The following is a 20,177-nucleotide window of genomic DNA, read 5'->3' as shown; positions in this document are numbered from 1 at the left end:
TGCGGCGGCTGCGGAGAGTCGCTTTGCCTCTGCTCAGCTTATGTAAGCTGCTCTCCTATTGCATCACCCGGTTGGGTTCCTGGTGTCTTTATTATCTTTTGCGGGGCTGGTTTTTCCTCTTTTGTGCTGAAATCCGTAGGGCGAGCTTTCTTCACCTCTTCTAGAGTGTGTGGCACTTCTAGATGGAAATGAATGGATCTCATTCTCTTCCCTAGCCAGGTTTTCTTCCTCTCCACGGCTCTAGAACATCACCCAGACAATTGAAATGGCTGCATGTGTTCTCATCTTCATTCTACAAACCACAGAGGACACTCAAATAATAGCACAACATTTTATTTGGTCCAACAAATGCATTAAGATGCTGCGTATTATATTCATGTTGAAGAACGTTTGTGCACATGTAGATATTCAAACAAGACAACAAAGTTCTCTTAAAACAACTGGAATCTCCCCTCTTGCTCTGAGCAAGGCTGCGGAATAATGTAAAGTTAGGGCCTTTGCTGAACTGGCCCATTTCTCTCAGGGTGGGTCCCAGACACAGTGCTCCCAGCCTTTTCTGAAGATCTGGGACTTTCTGCCCAGCTAGAGTCTGCTATTGAATTACTAACCCTAAACTGAGATTGTCCCAAATCTCCTTCAGAAAGAGGAAACATCAAATTTCCTAGAGCTAATTTCCAAAACACAACGAATTCACTGTTGGCTCTGCACATTCACAATTTGCTTTTGGAAATGATGGGAAATTAATCATAAGACTTGGAACAGAGCTGTGTGAAGTTTGAAAGGATTTTGACATTATAGCACTTGGCCCTGGTGCAGTTGTTAGAAAGCCTGGTCTTCTGATGTCAGTGGAGTGTTTTTGCGTACATACAACAAACGTCACTACCCAGCTTTCTGTTGAATTGTTAGAATTATTTTTCCAGTCAAAGGTAAATAATCTGCATCATGATAGGAAGCACCCAGCTTTTCCAATCCTGTCTTTGCCAACCTGGTGCCTTCCAAGTTAGAGACTGATTTCCTTGCCAGTTTCAGGTTGGGCCAAAACAGGAAATCACTAGCCGGACAGTATATTTGGCTTCTTTTATTAGGAGGAAAAAATCTCCACCCTGTTCTGGAGCCAGTGACGGCTTATTGGCTTTGCCATCTTTACAACAGATGGAGTCTGGCAGAGACCCCACTTCGCTTTGAGCACTTGCCAGCTGTGCTCTGCTGGTGCCTTCATTCTAAGCAAGCCGACACAGCAGGCTACTACACGCTTGCTCGGTCTCCATCTTTAGCCCCGATCTCTGGCCCAGAAGGTGGTGGTGGTTCCGGTGCCAAGTGCTGTCATGATGGCAGCTACTGACCAAGAGGTCACTGCCCACCCTCCCTCCACTCCCCTTGCATCATCACCTCTCGGCACGGGGGAGCCCATAATGCTGATGTTGTGGTGATTATCTTCAGACTTAGTTTCATGATAGCTCAGTGACTTATTTTACTATGACTTTACTCAGCCCTTGGCCCTCTCACCCCACTTCAGCCCCACCTATTGGGCTGATTCATTCAAGGCATTACAGCCTGCTCTCATGAATAAACTATCATGGGCTGAATGTGTACAGGGTGTCGAATCCATATATTGAGCATGTTGGCTAAGCCGGTTTATATACTACTGGCACTAACAGTCCATTTGATTTTATTTGAGAAACCCAAGGAACCTATTTAATAATGTTTGGCAAGAAGAACAGCAGAACTCCAAACAACCATGATTATTTAAGCAGTTATGTTCCAGCCTAATACTACACTGCTACAACTTCCAGTCTGTCTAAATTTATGGAGGCCGCCAGGTTGCTTCTGCTGGAGAACCATTGCAAGGGTGTCTGAGATAAGCCTACAAAGAAAGTAAACTGACGTTGGGTCAGATGAGTCCAACTAAAAACAACAACAACTAAGAACATGGAGTTTTACTCATATTTAAAAAAATGTAACATCTTTGGGGGAAAAATGTCATATAAGCAATAGTTAAAACTAGACTTATTGTCCTGGAGAACATTTGGGGACTCTTCACATTTGACACTTTTACATACATCTACGTATGAGGAAGGCAATCTAGCCAGCAAAGCCGGGTAAATAAATAAACCATGTGTGGCAGCTTCCCGTCTGAAGGTTACTCTCCCCACCTGGCTGCCCTCTAAATTTTGTCCCAGCGTGCTTTGTTCACCACCTCTGCAAAATGAAGCTGCTGCCACAGGTGGAGTCCAATGTACCAGTGAAGGTCCCACGTGCCACGGCTTCCTTCTTGAAGGGGGGACAGGAGGCAGACAAGAACTGAGGGGCGTCCACGGCAGTGGAAGAAGGACAGAAGAAGCAGCTTCTCTCAGATCGCGATTTCTTGGCTCGGCTCAGAGTTGGCCGAGCGCAGGGCTTTGTCGGTGGCTGACTGGGCCTGCTGGGCCCCCTGCCCTTCTTCGCTATGCTGGAGCCCATAACCAAAATAGATGGCAAAGCCTGAGAAAGAGACAAAGTTCCTCACTGTGAGAGCGTGCCGGGCGGCCCCGATCCTGACAGCCAAGCTGCCCAGATGGGATCACCACACGGGAAAGATTCTGCGCCAGGTAGCTCCTGCAAGAGAGTAGCCAGTTCCTTACCGATAGCCATCCAGACAGCAAAGCGGGCCCAGGTTCCTGCATCGAGCTGCATCATGAGATAGATGTTCACCAGGATGCTGAAGAGGGGGAGCAACGGCAGGCCAGGCACCTGGAAAGGAAGAGGCGGCCGGCTGGGAGAGGCCAAAGGAGGAAGGCGGCCAGCCAACTTGCCTTGAAGGCAGGCGATCGCTCCCATGGCAAAACGCCATTGAGGGAGCGGCCGTCCAGCTCTCCTGCTCCTTCGGCCAGCTCTGAGTAAAGCAATTCCCCTCCATCCCACAGCCCCCCCCCCCAAAGAAGAGCTGGCCACGGGTCTTACTTTGAAAGTGAGGCGTGTCTTGCTTTCTGGTTGCCTCCAGATGACGACGGTGCCAGTGAGCAAAATGCCCAGGAGAATGACACAGGCCGTGATCCAGCCAACGCTGGTCTCCAGGAGGGCTGCCCTCTGATGGGCCAGGATGCCACACAGGGCAGTGATCGTGACAGCTGTGAGGAAATAAGACCAAAAGGAAGGAAGGAAGGAAGGAAGGAAGGAAGGAAGGAAGGAAGGAAGGAAGGAAGGAAGGAAGGAAGGAAGGATGGATTATGGAGGTTAGACCTTTTCAATTGCCACACCTGTGAAGCCACTCATCTGTAAACGCTTAACCTGGGAATCCCTGGGACCTGATTCTGATCTCTTCCTGCTCTTCTCTTCAGCATCCTGGGCAGTTGCTCACTCTGGCCACCTCTGGAGATCCCCCAGCCTCAGCCATTCTGCAACGGCACCCCATTTCTTCCTCTCTCCAGTAATACTTACCGATGACCGTGCTGCTGATGTAGACGATGCGCCCCGAGACATGGGTTGGGGTGTCCTCAGAGGGGGAGAAAAGACTCCTGCAGCTGAACGTCTCTTTAAATGCATTCTGGCTATCACCAACCGTGGAATTAATGGTCATCTTTTCTTCTTCACTTCCATTTATCTCAAGCATTTCCAGGTCTTTGGAGAACCTCAATAACTCAGGTTGGTATCTATCAGGAAAGCAAGAGTGGTAAAAGCAGGAATTCCTGATTAGTCCCTCTGCAAACAGCCACGAGTCCAGGGACAATCAAGACCCAAAGGCCAGGTCCCGTTTTTCAACCTTCTCTGCTGCAGCTTCTCCAGTTATGCACTACAATATTTATCGCTCTACAAAGCTTGCCTGCCTGCCCGCCATCTAAGCTCCTGAGGAATCAGCACTTAGAGACAAGCACTTTTCCCAAAGAGGCCCCCACCTGAGGATGAGCACACAAATAGCCACCAGAGAGTAGGCCAGGAGCGTGCCGATAGACATGAGGTTAACCAGGTCCTTCAGCTCAAAGAGGAAGGCCATCAGGGCTGTAAGAGAAGAGAGGCTGTAAAAATCTGTGGGTCCGGATCCCAGATAAAGAGAATGGGGGAGACCCATTAAGGGACAGATACCTGCAATGATGCCTGAGACCACAGTGGCCACCAAGGGAGTCTTGGCCCGGCTGTGAACCCGGGAGAGGAACCGGAAGAGCAGTCCGTCTTCAGCCATAGCATAGATCACTCGTGGCATGGGGAACATGGAGCCAAGCAAACTGCAGGGGAGAAAGAAACCAGAAGCCGCCGAGGGCCACAGGCGTGTGAACGTGGCTTGTGGCATTTCTCCACTTGGCTCCTGTTTAGGAGGGTGGTTCAGGCCCCTCAGTAAAGCATAACCTCAGGGTTGCCTCTGTTCCAAAAATGCTTTCTCATTGGCCAGTATCTCATGAAAAGGCCCTTCCGGAACTTCTGCCTTTCCTGGTTTAAGCAGCAACGTTTGGGAAAAGGAATTTCTCTGTGAGGGCCTCTCAAATCCTTCTGCCCTATGTTCATCTTCTGTGCAGGCTACTCTCCTTCAAACCACACAATCCTGCCGCTTTTTTCCTCTCAAACCTCTAACTGCCATCACATTCTCTTACCCTTTCCTTCAAAAATGGCCCATTTAAAAGCCTGGTTGATTTGGTTTCCGTGCTTAAAAAACATTGTTTTGAGCTCAAGAATTAATAAACAAGTCAACTGTCAGTCATCCTGGTGAGACAGCTATAAATCCTGTCAACCGAGAGATGAGGACTTCTGGCTCAACCGAAGAACCTCCCTTCATTTCTCTTACCTGGTGGAGAGGGCGCAGAGGGAGCCGATGGCCACCACGTAACGGGCGGGCTCCCAGCCCACCGCCTTGAAGGCATCGGGCAGAGGGCTCTCTTTATTCACCAGGAAATAGGGGACCATCAAGGTCAAGGAAGCCGAAACGCCAAAATAGGCCACAAAGCAGACGAGGAGGGAGACTATGATGCTGATGGGGATTGAACGTTGAGGGTTCCGTGCTTCCTCACCTGTAGAAGAACGGGGGGCATGTGCAGAATGACACAGGTGAGATTCCAACGAAATTCTCCTTGCCCTGCTATACACCTCAGCTAAAGGACCTCCTGCCAACACCATTCTCACAGACACAAACTCTGCCTTGTGAAGTGGGCTTCCCGAGCAGCCACTGGACACAACGTGTCGCTCAAATGATGAGCGTGTTGCTTAAAGATGGCATGGCGGAACAGGGAATCTGAGCCTCAATGCTGATGCATTTAGTTCCCGCACGCCTGATGGGCACGCAGTGTGTGCCTGACTTGAACCCGAGAGTAGGAGGACCCCTCTCTCCAAACCCCTCCGCTCCTCACGAGAGACGGGCAGCAGAGCACCTTTGACAGGTGGCTGCTTAAGCATCTTTCCCTACTTGCCACGTTCCCCAAACAACTTTAGTTATTAGGAATAATCCAAATTTGCTCCACAAGCTCCAGTTCTAGAATTGCCCTCTGAAACAAGTGAGAATGCCCGTGCTCTGCCCTCTTGAAGCTTCCCCTTCAACAGCTTGAAGGCACCTTCCAAATTGCACCTTCCCAGCACGGCCATCCTCAACTCTCTCTCCTTACAGTTAGCTTACTGGACCCAGCCTGGAACCAGGCCGTTGGCACGCCTCCCCACTGGCCTTCCCACCCACCCTTCCCTCGCCTCCAAAATGCAACTTTACCTGTGGTGGCGATGCAATCAAACCCAACAAAGGCATAGAAACAGGTGGCAGCCCCCGAGAGGAATCGCTCAAAGCCAAAGGGGACAAACCCCCCATTGCCAAAGTCGCCGCTGTTGGAGAAGACGGGCAGGCAGATGAGGACCGGAGGAAAGCAGTCTCCTTGAGGGGCAGCCCTTCAAAGAGGGGCGCCAGTCTCCAGCTGGCCTGGGGTCCCCCATCTTGCCCCCAGATCTCTCCCCAACTTGCTCCTTCTTTCCCTTTGGCCATTACCGCAGATCCATCCACCCCCCAAAAGAACGTTTGTGGCAGCAGATGCTACACAGGAGCAAGGGGGATAGGAGAGGGGGGGCAACCTTCACCACCACCACCCCGCCTTCTGGAGAAGCTAAGAGGAGGCCCGTACTTGTGTCCAGACTCCAAGGCGTTTTGTGAGTAGTTCCTATAATCTTCCTTGGACAGGTTCCAGTTCTTGACATTTCCTTTCACAAAACCCGCAACGATGACAAAGCTGAGGACCAGCAAGTTGATGGCCGTGAAGATTTTATTCACCAGGGCAGATTCGCTCACACCGAAGGACAAGAGGCCTGAAAGCAAAATAAACGAGAGGGCATGTGGTTGCTCCTCAGGGGAAAAGGCTCCGGGGTTCAAGCCTTCCTAACGTGGCTGTTCCAGAGGCCAGAGACGGGACAGGTGGGCCAGCACTGAAATTCGCTTCTGTGCCGTCCTGGCACCCGTCTCTTAATGCAATTCCATTCTGCCGGTTCTATTGTTCTTTGGAGGTCAGGCGATGGGGAATGTGGGCCCTTTCTGCAGCCGTACCCAGGCTGCAACTTGGCACCTTCCTGTCTATTTTTAATTACCAACTTCAGCATATTCCGTTTGCCTGAGTTTTAGCAGCAATTACTTCCTAAGCACCCAAGAGCCTCATGGAATCAGATCAAACGTCCGTCCAGCCACATTTTTGCAGGGGCAGGTGATGTCAAAATCTGCAAGACGGCAGGCACAGCCTAGCAGCAGAAAGCTCACCAGTTTCGAGACAGTCCAGTTCAGCTCTCTGCTCCTCCCACGGCCAATTAATCAACCTTGTGGAGACCAAACAGCAGGCCAGGCGTGCAACAGCCCCCCCCCCCCCCGCTGATTTCAAAGGAATGCCCATCCTGCTACCAGCGGTAGACTTTTCTCTCGTGACCCACGTACATCCCTTGTCAACTGGCTGATCATTAATGGGCTCCTCTGGGAGCAGGCGAGGCAGGAGGTCAATGTTGCTCAACCTTGGCAACTTGAAGTCCACCCACCTTCAACTTGCCAAAGTTGAGAAGCACTGCAGTAGATTATCAATGCATGAAGCAAACGTTCTCCTTCCTGCTCTGAATCTCCCATTGCCCTGCGTTGTTTAAAACATTTTTATTGCTGCCCATCTTATATCAATCTCTGCATCCAGGGTCACGAAAAGGAAAGAAAAACAACCTCCACGCCAGGCATATATTTTATGAGAATCCATCAGGTCCCAGGCACTTTCTGCTATCAGCATTTGGTGTTTTTTTTTTAATCCCATTTATATCCCGCCCTTCTCCGAAGACTCAGGGCGGCTTACAAGCTTAGCAGTAGCCTTCATTCTATGTATATGCCTGCTTATTAGGGCTTTCACACACACACTCAAGCGGCATTATTACAAAGTCAGCTTAATTGCCCCCAACAATCTGGGTCCTCATTTTACCTACCTCGGAAGGATGGAAGGCTGAGTCAACCTTGAGCCTGGTGGGATGCGAACCTGCACTAATTGCAGGCAGCTGGTGTTACTTAAGGAGGCATTAGCCCACTGCTCCACCAAGGCAGTTGTATCTGAATACAAAATGTGGCATTTATATTTTGCATATTTCTGTTTTCTTAAGATTCAATAAATTTGTACGACATCTTGAGAGATTTCACAGTGGAAATGTTAAACAAACAGGCTGACTCTGGCCTGGAATGAATCCCCAAGGCCCAGAGGAAGCCTCTGCCCGAGCCCCACGGTTCGCAAGGCCGTTTAAGACGCCTCCGCACCTGTGAGCAGCAGCACCAAGAAGAGGGCGAAGAAGTCGGGATACTCGGCCAGCACGTGCTCCAGATGCAGAGCTGTGTGATTCCGGAAGAAAGTGGAGATGTGGCCCCCAATGATGTGATCAAAGGTGGAGCTCCAGGCCCGAGCCACACTTGCTGTCCCTGGGGAGGCAAAGCAGCACCTTCATGAGTTCGAGCAAGTCTCCGGTCCGCATCTCCCACGCAGGGCCGAAGGGGGCTCTTGCCCCATCTCAGGGGGAGAGGAGGGGAGAGGGGCTCAAAAAATCTCTCAGCCCTTAAGGTTGGAGGGAGCCCACCGCCTTCCCAATCCAGCAGCAGCAGCACACAGCACTCCATGCTCACACGTTCAGCGTATGCCCAGCACACCTTGGGACATGCTTAACCAGCTCAGCAAAAGACCCGGTTAGGTTAGCGAGTCAGCATGTCATACAAACTTTGCCCCAATGGGCTGCTTTGGGTCATGAAACATCTGCAAGAACACAACCAAGCTCAGAGAGCACCAGGGACCTCCCAGTTCCTGGTTCACTTGCTGTGTGAATTCAGAAAATGGGTTATTTCTACTACCAGCTCAAACACATTGAGTGAAGCTAGATGGACAGTTGTCAAACAGCTTTTGCTGTTCTTGCTCTCGTCAGCTCCAACTCACCACACCTCCAGAGCTGAAAGACAGCTTTAAAGCTCCAGTTGTCCAAATCATTGCTGATGAGGAACGGTTGGCAACTGCACTAAATGCCAACAATTCAATATGGTTTCTACAGATGATGGTCCTTTTCTTGACTCTCGTCAAAGCTCTAGTCGTAACAGTTGGGAGAACCCCTAATTTTTGTGGTCCAGGAAGTATTGCAGGTAATTTCTAAGAAAGCCTGTCCTGCAATTTTGACAGAATTGATGTCTTGTCATATTTGTGGAACTCTCTGAGGAAAACTCCTGTAGAAGAACCTATCACAATTCAGGGATGGCTTAGCCCAGGAGTCTCCAAACTTGGCAACTTTAAGACTTGTGGACTTCAACTTCCAGAATTCCTCAGCCATCAGAAATTCTCGTAGTTGAAGTCTGCAAGTCTTAAAGTTGCCAGGCCTGGGGACCCCGACTTAGCCCATGGTAAACATGAGCTAACTGGTGTTTCCCTGATTTCATGCTGCAAGCAAATCCAGATTGTGCTTTGAGTATTCCATCTTAAGACATTCTCCTCATTCAGCAGTCTTTGCTCCGAGCAGAAAGCTATGTACCTATCATGTAGGAGAGAATGAGGTTCCACCCTGTGGTGAAGGCCCAAATTTCCCCAACGGTGACATAACTGTAGAGGTAGGCAGAACCAGCCTTGGGCACCCGGGCGCCAAACTCTGCGTAGCACAGGCCAGCCAAAACAGACGAGACGGCCGCAATGAAGAAACAGAGCACAATAGAAGGGCCAGCCTGATCCTTGGCCACCTCTCCAGACAAAACATAGACCCCCGCCCCAAGGGTGCTGCCTACGCCTAGAGCAATCAGGTCCACAGTGGAGAGGCAGCGGGCCAGCTGAGTGTCCTGGGAGCCAAGGTCCACGGTCCGCTGCCGGATCAGCTTCTTGCCAAAGTTGGCCAAGGTTCTCTTCAGCATCCTGGCAAATGGTGGTGCCACGTCCCGTCTCCTGAAAGGACCTAGCAGAGAAAACAGCAGAGCTTGTCAGCCAGCAGTGGGGAGGGAAGCCTGCAGTCAGACCCGAGTGGGGAGGGGTCCAGCAGACCCAAGCCAGCCTTGTTTGTGGGTGCCTGGGCTGCCCGAGGGTTACCCCAGCGGAGCCTCCCTTCCTCCTTTCAGGTCAGCTCTGTTTGCGGACATCTCCTGATTGGCTGAAAAGCCTTCTTGCACCATCTACAGTTGCAAGAAAAAGTATGTGAACCCTTTGGGATTACGTGGAGTTTTGCATGAATTGGCCATAAAATGCGCTCTAAACGTCATGTATGTCACAACAATAGAAAAACACAGTCTGCTTAAAGTAATACTACACAAACATTAGCTGTTGTCATGTTTTAATTGAACATAAGATGGAAACATTCACAGTGCAGGGTGGAAAAAGTATGTGAACCTTTGGACTTAATAACTGGTTGACCCTCCTTTGGCAGCAATAACCTCAACCAAACGTTTCCTGTAGTTGCAGATCAGACCTGCACAACGATCTGGAGTAATTTTGGACCACTCCTCTTCACAAAACTGTTTCAGTGTAGCAATATTCTTGGGATGTCTGGTGTGAATCGCTCTCTTAAGGTCATGCCACAGCATTTCAATCGGGTTGAGGTCAGGACTCTGACTGGGCCACTCCAGAAGGCGTATTCTGTTCTGTTGAAGCCATTGTTTTGTTGAATTACTTGTATGCTTTGGGTCATTGTCCTGTTGCATCACCCATCCTCTGCGGAGCTTCAGTTGGTGGACAGATGGTCGTACGTTTTCCTGCAAAATGTCCTGATGAACTCTGGAATTCATTTTCCCATCAATGACAACAATCCGTCCAGGCCCTGAGGCAGCAAAGCAGCCCCAAACCATGATGCTCCCTCCGACATGTTTTACAGTGGGGATGAGGTTTTGATGTTGGTGTGCTGTGCCTTTTTTTTCTCCACACATAGTGTTGTGTGTTTTTCCCAAACAACTCAATTTTGGTTTCATCTGTCCACAGTATATTTTGTCAGTAGTGCTGTGGAACATCCAGGTGCTCTTTTGCAAACTTCAAACGTGCTGCAATATTTTTTTTGGGACAGCAATGGCTTCCTCCGTGGTGTCCTCCCATGTACTCCATTCTTGTTTAATGTTTTCCTTATTGTAGATGTGTCAACAAAAATGTTAGCATGTGCCAGAGATTTCTGTAGGTCTTTAGCTGACACTCTAGGATTCTTTTTTACCTCATTAAGCATTATGCGCTGTGCTCTCGCAGTCATTTTTACAGGACGACCACGCCTAGGGAGAGTAGCAACAGTGCTAAACTTTCTCCATTTGTAGACAGTCTGTCTTACCGTGGACACATGAACATCAAGGCTTTTGGAGATACTTTTGTAACCCTTTCCAGCTTCATGCAAGTCAACAATTCTTGATCGTAGGTCTTCTGAGAGCTCTTTTTGCGAGGCATGGTTCACATCAGACAGTGCTTCTTGAGACCAGAAAACCCAAAACAGGTGTGTGTTTTTATAGGGCAGGACAGCTGTCAGCACCACATCCAATATCATCACACTGATTGGAGTCAAGGTTGGCTCACTCCTGGCTCCAATTAGCTCTTGGAGAAGTCATTAGGCTAGGGGTTCACATACTTTTTCCATCCTGCACTGTGAATGTTTACATGTTATGTTCAATTAAAACATGACAACAGCTAATGTTTGTGTAGTATTATTTCAACAGACTGTGTTTTTCTATTGTTGTGACTTATATGACGTTTAGAGTGCATTTTATGGCCAATTCATGCAAAACTCCACGTAATCCCAAAGGGTTCACATACTTTTTCTTGCAACTGTACAAGTGGATTCTACAGGAATCGCACTCAGAGCACAATGGTGAGAAAATACAGTCCAGGCTCCCAAAGATTACTCTCGAAGTGATGTCTTTAGTGGAGTGGAGATCAAGTGCCCGGCTGTCCCGTCCACCTGTTTGGATACCATAAAGGAAACGGGGCTTAAGAGAGCCAGGAACAGGATCATCTTAGGAAAAATGCTCAAAGCGGCAGAGGAAGCCAGTTGTGGTTACACATTACACCTGTGTGCATTGCAGACCTTTGCAAAACTTGGCAAAGGAAAACAGACCCCAGAAGACTACTTGGATTAATTGTGTTTACACAAGCTGCTCGTTGGAATAAGCGTCAGGAAGGCACCTTCAGTTATTAACCAATTTAACTTCAATTAACAGACAACAGAAAAAAATTGAGCTAAGCCAGGCTGGACAAGACCCTCAAGCCCCTCATCAGACACAGCACAAAGTGACTCCCATGGCCAGATAAGGCTTCATGGTGGAATTGGGCAGGATGTCTCTCTTTTCCCCCACCCCAGATTTTGCCTCATTTCGCTGCCCAGGGCTGGCCTTTCCTTCCCACTCTTGCCAGCAAGTCGGTGGCCTGCTGCGATTCATCCCGCTACATACTGGATCTGGCGTGATTTTGGCTTCGTAAATTCTGTGAACTCAACCACAATGGTTTGTAAACCACAGTTTATAACTTAGCTGGATGTGCAAACCTGGCCTGGACTTTACTCATTAATCAGAGTTAAAAAACAGGGCTTGGCACGGCTCCTACCCCTGCCTCCTACCCCTGCGCAGGAGAGAGGGGAGGGGGCTGGCCATAAAGACCGAAGAGGATGGATTTTGCACGCAGGACTAGACAAGGGCAAAGAGCAGCCAGGAGCTGTTTATTCTCGCCTGAAAGTGGCAGCTCTCTCTGGGTGTCCAAGCGCATCTTGGTCTGAATGTCAAGCATGGGAGCTGCGTGCCCAGGAATTCTCCTTTTCTGATGCGGCACAGATGGATCGTTATTAAAATATGCACACAACCTGTTTGGGGCGGCAGGGTGGGGAAAGCCAGGAAGAGCCTGTGGCTCTCCATCTTTTGCTCTGCTTCCGATCAATGTGGTGCCATCAACCTGGCCCATCCATCAGCTGACGGACAGCTCTGTCAAAAGGGGGAGCTGGCAGAGGCAGCCTCTTTCCTCTCTCCAGAGCGATGGTCTGTGGAGATGGATGACTGGGGGTGGATGGGGAGGCAGTTCCAGCCATCCCGCAGGAGCTGAGAAATCGGGGCCACACTTGTACAGGTGAATCTCTTTAGTGAGCAAAAAAAAAAAGTCAGATAAGCAAGGTCTGGAAAAACAGCAGCAATTCAAAGATGCAGAAACCTGCTTCAAAATCAAATATTGCAGAGCCTGCCTGGACTAATTGGATTTATCCCTGGTGAGCTTCCTCTTCTTTCTTGCCCCCTTAAGGAGAACGAACTCCAAAGCAAGCTCTGCCTCTGTGTGTGTCTGTTGCACACATCTCCACACTCTCCTTCGCCCCTTTCTTCCCAGGCCTGACACGCAGCTGCTCTTTCCCATCAGGACTCCCAGGGAGGGGACAGTTAACTTAATCCAGATCCCCGAGGAGATGGGTGGGTTTTCTGGGGTTTCCAAGGGATTACACGGCTCAGATGTACTCTTCAGAGATCTGATTTTTCCCCCTTACATCTCAGAGTTTGGAAGCTATCAGGATCTGTGATCTTGCAACAGGTTTCTTCCAAGAGGAAAAACAAGACTGCCAGAGTGGATCTGCGCAACAGTCTCTTCCCCAGCCCAGTGAAAGATAATTGAAAGATCTCCCAGGAGAAGCAGAGTTCTCAGGCTGGACAAAGAGCCAGGTTCCGCTCTGTGCCAGCAAAACTCCAGACCTTTTGGCCCCAGCTGCCACATTTCCCACCAGGCAAAGTGCCTGAACTGCCTTGGCCAGAGGTTCCCATAAGCACAGGGAGAAAAGCCTCCTCCACCTCCCCCCCACCCGCTATGGGGAGGGGAGGGGAGGCATTCCCACTAGCTGTCCAGTCAAGTCTAGCCTGACCTTCTGGGATCACACACTCTGGTGCACCAGAAAATCCTTACAAAAATTCAGCAGACAAAGCTTTGATTTATCTTTCCCAGTCAGCACGTCCAGGCTGTTTTTCAGCCAGTGCAAAAGCCGAGCTGCGATGGTTCATTTATCCTTCCAAGAATCTGCTGTCAGGAGTAATGGAGCACAACTAAGCATCAAAACCTGCAGGTGCGCCAACCTTGGGAGTCTGCTGCCCTCGGAAGGGTTGCCAGCCACTTTCATGGAGGTTCTGCTCCTGTTGTCATTGCCCACTTTTTTTGGGGGGGGGGGGAATAGCTGAAAAGGTGTCTGGCATGGAAGAAGAGAGGAACACATGACGTGGGGGGCAGGGGGGGCTCAGCACCCCAGAGCCTTTGTGTGCAAATGAAAACCCTGGGCAGATGAGAGGACCCTGCCAGGCCCAGACCTTCAGGCACCCCAACTCAAAGAACGGGACTTTGTTTTCCCTGGTGGAGACTGCAAGGCAGGAGAAGTCCAGATAAGATCACCTGCCATGACGGATAAGCCTTCTCCAAAGGCCAGATTGGTTACGCGGGTCATCAGTTAGTGCAACGCTCCGGTCTGACTCCCATCGGCTCCCCAAGAGGGGTGCCAGAGACCGCCATCCCAAAATACAGGACGGGCAGCCCAACAACTCACTCTCTGGCTAGCAAGGGAGGGCTGGAGCAGCAAAGCATCTCCAGAGGAGGGTCTTCCTTGGCCTGCCCTTGCTTGTTGCCAGCAGACAGTGCCGCCAGGGCACCTGGGGAGACCTCCGCAAGACAGGGCCCCTGAAGAGGGGAAGCGGGAATAGGCCACCCAGAAGGGCCCGCCCTACAATTTATTTATTTATTTATTTATTTATTTATTTATTTATTTATTTATTTATTTATTTATTTTGTATACTGCCCTTCTCCCGAAGGACTCAGGGCGGTGAACAGGGCAATACATTGTAAAAAACAAGATACAAAAATTAAAAATTATTAAAAGTAATTAAACAATGGTGCCCGTAATAAATTAGTACAAATTAAAAGTTAAGTTAATTTATAAAACCCAACCCCATCCCATCAGGTCAGGCCGGCTTGTTCAAAAAGGTGGGTTTTAAGATCGCGCCGGAAGGAGCGGAGATCAGGCGCCATCCAATTTGATCCAATTTGAGAAGCACGGAAGGGTAGCAGGTCAAAGACTGCCTTGGCTCAGCTAGCTGTATGGCAAAGGGCTGGCAAAGGCAGGCATAAATATGTGCAAATGAAAATCGTGCCCAGGTGCCAGGGTTGCTTGTAACGTTGGCCCTCTGTCAATGAGTGGCCAGGGAAAACGTGAGAATTTCCACAAAGCCCCTTCTCGCTGGAGGAAAAGCCTCCTTGGAACACAGCTTTCAAAAGGCAGTTCCCTGCTAAGGAGAGCACAGCTGCCAGGGGGTCACTCGGCCAGAGAAGAAGTGGGGGGGGCCTCCTTGTTGCTGCTCCTGCCCACTTGGCATCCCGTGCAGCCCCCTCCTTGCAGCAGAGACCCTTGCAAAGCCCAGTAAGGCTGCCCCCAGTGCTTATACCAGGGGCAGGACGCTAACTACAGTCCACCAGCCGGCTATCCTGAGCGATCCAATCCCAGATCAGGGGGAAAGCCCCAAATGGAAAGGGGTCCGAACCTTACAGTGCTGCCCACCTCCTCCCTCCAGGGTCCTGACCTGCCGCACCTCCCTGACCGCCTAGTTAGCAAAGCACGTGATGAAGCGCTGCCATTCGAGCAGGAAGCAGTTTGGAAGCCTCACCCGAGCGTATTAATAGATGACAGGGAGGCAGAAGGTCAGGTTTATGCGGCCACCCCACTTCCTGTGCTGCAGCAGCAGCAGCGGCAGCGGCGTAGCCAAGGTTACTGCCGGGAAGGGGGAGCCCAAAGCAAGCAGGCACTGACACTGACTGACGGGGCCAAAGCATGCCATCGCTGCCTCCCGTGTAGCTGCCCTTGAGGAAGACAGCCTCTGGGCCAGAGAAGAGGCCCTGGGCTGCTTGTCCCTTCCACTGGAAGAGAAGGACCCGGGTGGTTAAATCCTCCCAGGCCCAACCAGGCTGGGTTGCACGTGCAGGAAATCTTGGAATAGAGAGCTGGAGGTCCTTTCCTCACATGCCACGTTCGGTGGCCAGAGCGCCAAGTGTCCTGCCCCGGAGTCACCAACCGAAAAACCCGCCCTGTGGTTTAATGGCTAGGATGTCGCTGAGCCAGAAGAGGAGAGAAACCCAGCCAGTCCTTAAAGAAAAGCTTTTGCCCATTCAGAAATCCAGAGAGCGCAGTCAGACACCTGGAGAAGCCTGCCGGGCCAGGCCACAGATCCATGGTCGGTGCCAATGTTGGGTCCACAGGTGCCCAACTGGCTTCTCTCTCTCCCAGAAGCCAGCATTTCAGCCACCTCCCTGGTCCTTGCAGCAGCCTTCAGTCGGGGACTTCCCATACGCCAGAAAGCCCTCGCTGAATCCTCGCCCGGCAAAGTCTCAGAGGAGCAACGAGGGGACAGGTGGAAAAGAGATTTAGTGAGCTGGAGAAATTAAGACAGACACAGGCCAGGCTTGGAGTCTGACAAAGCGGGGAGAGAGGCGGGCAGTCCAGGAAGAAAAGATTTCAAGTTTACTAGACCCAGTGGTGGGATTCAAATAGGTGAACCACCGGTTCTCTGTGTGGATGCTGCTTCCAGAACTCCATTCTGGGTTTAGGCAACAAAAAAATAGCTACCGGTTCTGCCGAAGTGTGCGAACTGGCTGAATCCCACCATTGAGCAGACTCCTGATTTTCAAGGCCTTGCAAGGCAGGAGAGGCTGCGCTCAGAGACAAACCCCCCCCCCCCCCAAAGCCAGGAAAAGGCAGGCAAGTCACTTCCGCACCTTTTTTGTTTTCTACAAACAGATCAAGACAAAATGGGCTTCTGGAGGCAGATAATTTTTTTCCCTCTTCCTTAAATTAGCAAAAAGGAAAACACCCCCACCCCTTTGCCCAGCCAGCAGACGCCTGGAAGGGCTCTGCCAGCTGCCAACCCATTAAGAGTCCCAACAGGGAAATGCGGATATGAGAGGTGGCTCTTTATGCGTTCCTGTTCATCAGCCGTGACTTATTAGAAAATGATGCGCACCTTTGAAGGAACGGGGTGGGGGGGCACTTGCAAGAGGAAAAGCAGCCCCAGAATGTGACTGCGTTGAGTGGAGCTGGTGCGGCAGAGGGCCCTGTTCACACTTATTGACGCACCGGCTCAGACGATTGTCCAAGTCTGATCGGAGCACAGAGAGCAGTCCAAATCTTTCCCGCAGCAGGAAATGTACCACCGCATCACTGGCCCACCATCGGCGGCCACTCAGCCCCTGATCGGAGGTGGCAGCCAAGGGACCTGCTCTGGTCCCAAGGCCCCCCCCCCACTCCGAAGCCCCCCTAGCGCAGGCCAGGAACTCCCTCTTCCCTTCTGGAGTAGCCGAAAGCAAACCTGCTCTCTCCTCTCTGGGAAAACCTTCATCCCTGATCCAATTCTCTCTTCCAAGCTCCTGGCCTTCTTTTCGCCAGCCCTTTCCAAACGGGTTGCTAAATATTCCCCGTGCCTCCTCATCGAGAAAAAATGCCTCCCACTCCGTGGGGTTTGCTGGAAAGGCGAGGAAAAACAAACCAGCCGCTCCATGCACCTGTGACAGACGAGGGCATCACCCTGCCAATTTAGACCTCCCCCGTTCTGGCAGAAGAGACTCACCCTGCGGCTGCTTTGGCTGCGGCTTCTTGGCGAGCAAAGGCCGCAAAGCAAGACATGGCCATCTGAGCGTGAACTGATGGGGCCAAAGGTCCCGAGAGACAGTGGGCAGAAGCCGCATCCCTGGTTACATCAGCCAGCTGGGACAGAGGCCGGCTGGCCTCCTCTCTCCCCCGCAATGGCCAGGCATGCAGTTGCCCCTCTCAATGACCAGGTCAAAGGTTGCCCATTAACCCCAGAACCTGCCTGGCACACTTGTTTAGAGCCCTCCTTGGGAACTGGTCGGGAGATCCGCCCAGGAAGGCAGACGCCTGGCATTCCCGCTGCTGGCAGCGCAGCCAGGAAAGGAAAGAGTAACTGGGAGGATAACCCCAAGTGGGGCCAGCAGGTGACTCTCCAGAGGTAAGATCCCCTGACCAGGTTCTCATGAGTGCCCGCAATAGCACACTTTGATGGCTTTGCAGGCACAGAGTCTGAAACCAGTCAAACGTAGTTATGGGTAAGCAAATTATAACAACGTGAAATATGAAACTAGACAGATCCTGGTTCCCCAGTTCCCTGCACTGGGTGCCACAGCAGTGGTCTACTGGTTGGGCATGTTTTATGTAACTATTCTGATGTCCGGTAAATGCTTGGAGCTTGTTGGAATTCAGGGGCAGGAACTTCAGACGACAAATAAATCAACATCCTACCTGGGAAAGGGCAAGACTGGGTTGGTGCTCCATTTCAGCCAGACAAGGATCCAAGCCTGAATATTTCAGGGTTCCCGCAGAACGAAACAAAGCAGCCCGTCTTTCAGAAGAGTCTTTAATGAGAACTGCTTCCCTCTGCAGCGGCTCCGAGACCTTTCTAAGCCAGGCGCAGCTCCGTGAAGCCCAACCTGTCAGGCAGCACTAATGAGGCTAACTTTAAAGTCAGCTGCCCCAAAGGATCTCCAAAAGAGAGCGCCGGGGAAGATCTGATCCCTCTTTGTCCCCCTTTCCTGCAAAGGAGCATCCTGCCTGCAGCTCCCTTTTCATCTCCAGCAATTAGCACCTGGTAAATGACGCACTTTCCGCGCAGGAACACACCTGTTTGCATTCAGCCAGGCAGAAACAGGCATGCCGTTTTCAGAGTGGTTCTTGGCGAGGCCCGAAGGCTGGAAGGGCTTGGCCTGTCTGAAGTGGGCACTTTCCGCGCAGGAACACACCTGTTTGCATTCAGCCAGGCAGAAACAGGCATGCCGTTTCCAGAGCGGTTCTTGGCGAGGCCCGAAGGCTGGAAGGGCTTGGCCTGTCTGAAGTGGGTGTCTGCGTGAACGTGGCTGCCCCCCGATTCCCTGCCACCCCTCGGCCCTGGGCTGCGAAAGGGAGAGCGGTGCCCAGAAAGCCCTGCCCGGGTGAAGGCAACCGGCCACAAGGAAAAGGAGGGTCTGTCTGGAACTTTTCCAGGGAGACCCCACGAGCAACGGTCCTGGCCCTGCCCTGCCCCCTAACGGGGTCTCCTCTCCAGCTTTAGTTCCCTGTCCGAAGCTGCCTCGCCAAAATACGCAGGCGAGAAAGGCAGAGCGAGCGGGCGCCCAGCAACCGAATCTCTCGTCTGAACGCGTCGGGCAGCATCGGATTCAGAGGGGGGAGCTTCTCCTCCTGCTTTCCGCGCCCCTTCCTCGCGCGTTCGGCCCACCGCCGACAGCCGAGGGGCAGCAGCCGGGAAAGGCTCAGACTTGCGAAAGGGACGAAGCCCCCGGCAGAGCGAGCCTTTCCCGCCGCGGGAAACCCAGCTCGACCACAGGCTAGGAGGTTCCCCGCACGGAACCCCTGGAATGGAGCCGGCCCAGAGGGGGAGCCGGCTCGCTCGGCCCGAGGGCGAGGCTGCGATGACTTTCCTCGGGGGATCCGGGATCCCGGTCCGGGAGGCGCTTTTCATCCCTCCCACCCCCGGCCCAGGCGGGGGGGGGGGCTACTCGGGAGCCAGAAACTTTTGCCGGACGGAACAGACGAGCCTTCGCGCCGGAGAAAGACTCGGAGCCGCCGGGCCGCCCCGTCCCTGCCCGGGGGACTCCCTGGCCGACGGAGGCGGAGAGCGCGGCTCGGAGCCGGCAGGCGGAGCTGCACCTGTCGACCCTCCGCCGGCCACGCGGACCCAACCCGGAGCCGCGCCTGGCCCCAGCCGCCCGCCCGCCCGCCCGCCCGCCGCCCCCTCTCACCAGCCGCGGCCACGCAGCTCCTGGGCAGCCGGCGAGGGAGGCAGGAAGGGAGGAAAGGAGGCGGCGGCCGGCGGGGCGCGGGCTTTCTAGGGCGGGCGAGGGGCGGGCCGAGCGCCGGCGACCGCCTCCTCCGGGCGGGCTCCCCCGGGGCCTCGGGGGGGGGGCGGCGGTTGCGCGGGGAGCTCGGGGCGAGGACCCCCCCCGGCTGCAAAGGAGCCGGCCTGCCCTCGTCTCCAAACCTGGCAGCGGCCGAGGCGCGAAGGCCGAGCGGGAGGCGGGCTGCCCGCGTGCCGAGACCCGGGGCGGCTGCTCTTAGGCGAACCTCCCGGAGTTTCCGCTTGGACTGACCTTCCTAACGCGACGACGCATTCTTCTCCGTCCCGCTGCTGCTTCTTCCAAAGTAGGTACGAGCACAGAACCAGGAGCTCCCAGAATTGCCCAAAAGCCGAAAAATCCGAGCGCCGAGCACCATTTTCCTCGTCAAAGTCTTGTCGAAGTCACGTGTCCGCTTCAAACCAGAAAATCGTCTCGACGTGCTGGATTTTAATTGCCGGCGACTGGAGACGACTTGGGAGAGCAAATCGTGCCTTGTTGTAGCGCCTCCTGCCGGCCAGACCTTGAATCTACATTTCCCCAAAACGCTCCAGCCTCAAAAACGCAAACGGCAAATTGGCAGCAAATTCAGTCTTAACTCTCCGCAGACATCGGTAGGACGGGCGGGATGGGGCGGTTCCTTGGCTGTGGGAGCAATTCCGTTAGGTCAGCTAAAAATGGGCAGAAACCTCAGGGCACCGGCAGGCATCTTACTACAGAGACCCAGAATTGCCAAAAAGACATATGTAATAACTAACAAATAATAAAAGGTTATTTTTCTTTTTAGTGATAGCAGTAAATTTGCATATATAAACTACAGCAGGGCCCCTCTCCCTGGGATGTCTTTTCCTTCCCCCTAAATCTTTGTAAGTCCTCTGAGACAACTGCCCTGGATTGCTGCTCATTATG

The 20,177-nt window shown here is 52.3% G+C and overlaps 1 protein-coding gene across 5 annotated transcripts; it reads right to left on the bottom strand.

Annotated features, from left to right (window-relative positions):
• Window positions 1-317: 317 nt before the first annotated feature.
• SLC7A3 (solute carrier family 7 member 3) lies at window positions 318-20,133 on the bottom strand. Of its 5 annotated transcripts, none has more exons than XM_081336749.1 (12): window positions 19,524-20,133; window positions 8,953-9,363; window positions 7,706-7,864; window positions 6,066-6,246; window positions 5,663-5,772; window positions 4,754-4,976; window positions 4,060-4,199; window positions 3,873-3,975; window positions 3,418-3,629; window positions 2,941-3,107; window positions 2,622-2,730; window positions 318-2,481 (listed from the first exon to the last, which is right to left on the bottom strand). In XM_081336749.1, exons 2-12 carry the CDS (start codon window positions 9,320-9,322, stop codon window positions 2,351-2,353), a joined length of 1,905 nt encoding a protein of 634 aa, XP_081192875.1. In that variant the 5' UTR covers window positions 9,323-9,363; window positions 19,524-20,133; the 3' UTR covers window positions 318-2,350. The 5 variants fall into 5 exon arrangements, with proteins under 5 accessions (XP_081192875.1, XP_081192874.1, XP_081192877.1 ...); XM_081336748.1 differs by lacking the exon at window positions 19,524-20,133 and adding an exon at window positions 19,176-19,212; XM_081336751.1 differs by lacking the exon at window positions 19,524-20,133 and adding an exon at window positions 18,180-18,536 and having other exon boundaries at window positions 9,200-9,363.
• Window positions 20,134-20,177: the final 44 nt, after the last annotated feature.

The sequence above is a fragment of the Vipera berus genome (assembly GCF_964194415.1).
Source record: "Vipera berus genome assembly, chromosome: 11".
Taxonomy (NCBI): Eukaryota; Metazoa; Chordata; class Lepidosauria; order Squamata; family Viperidae; genus Vipera; species Vipera berus.
This window is presented reverse-complemented; position numbering and strand designations above follow the sequence as displayed.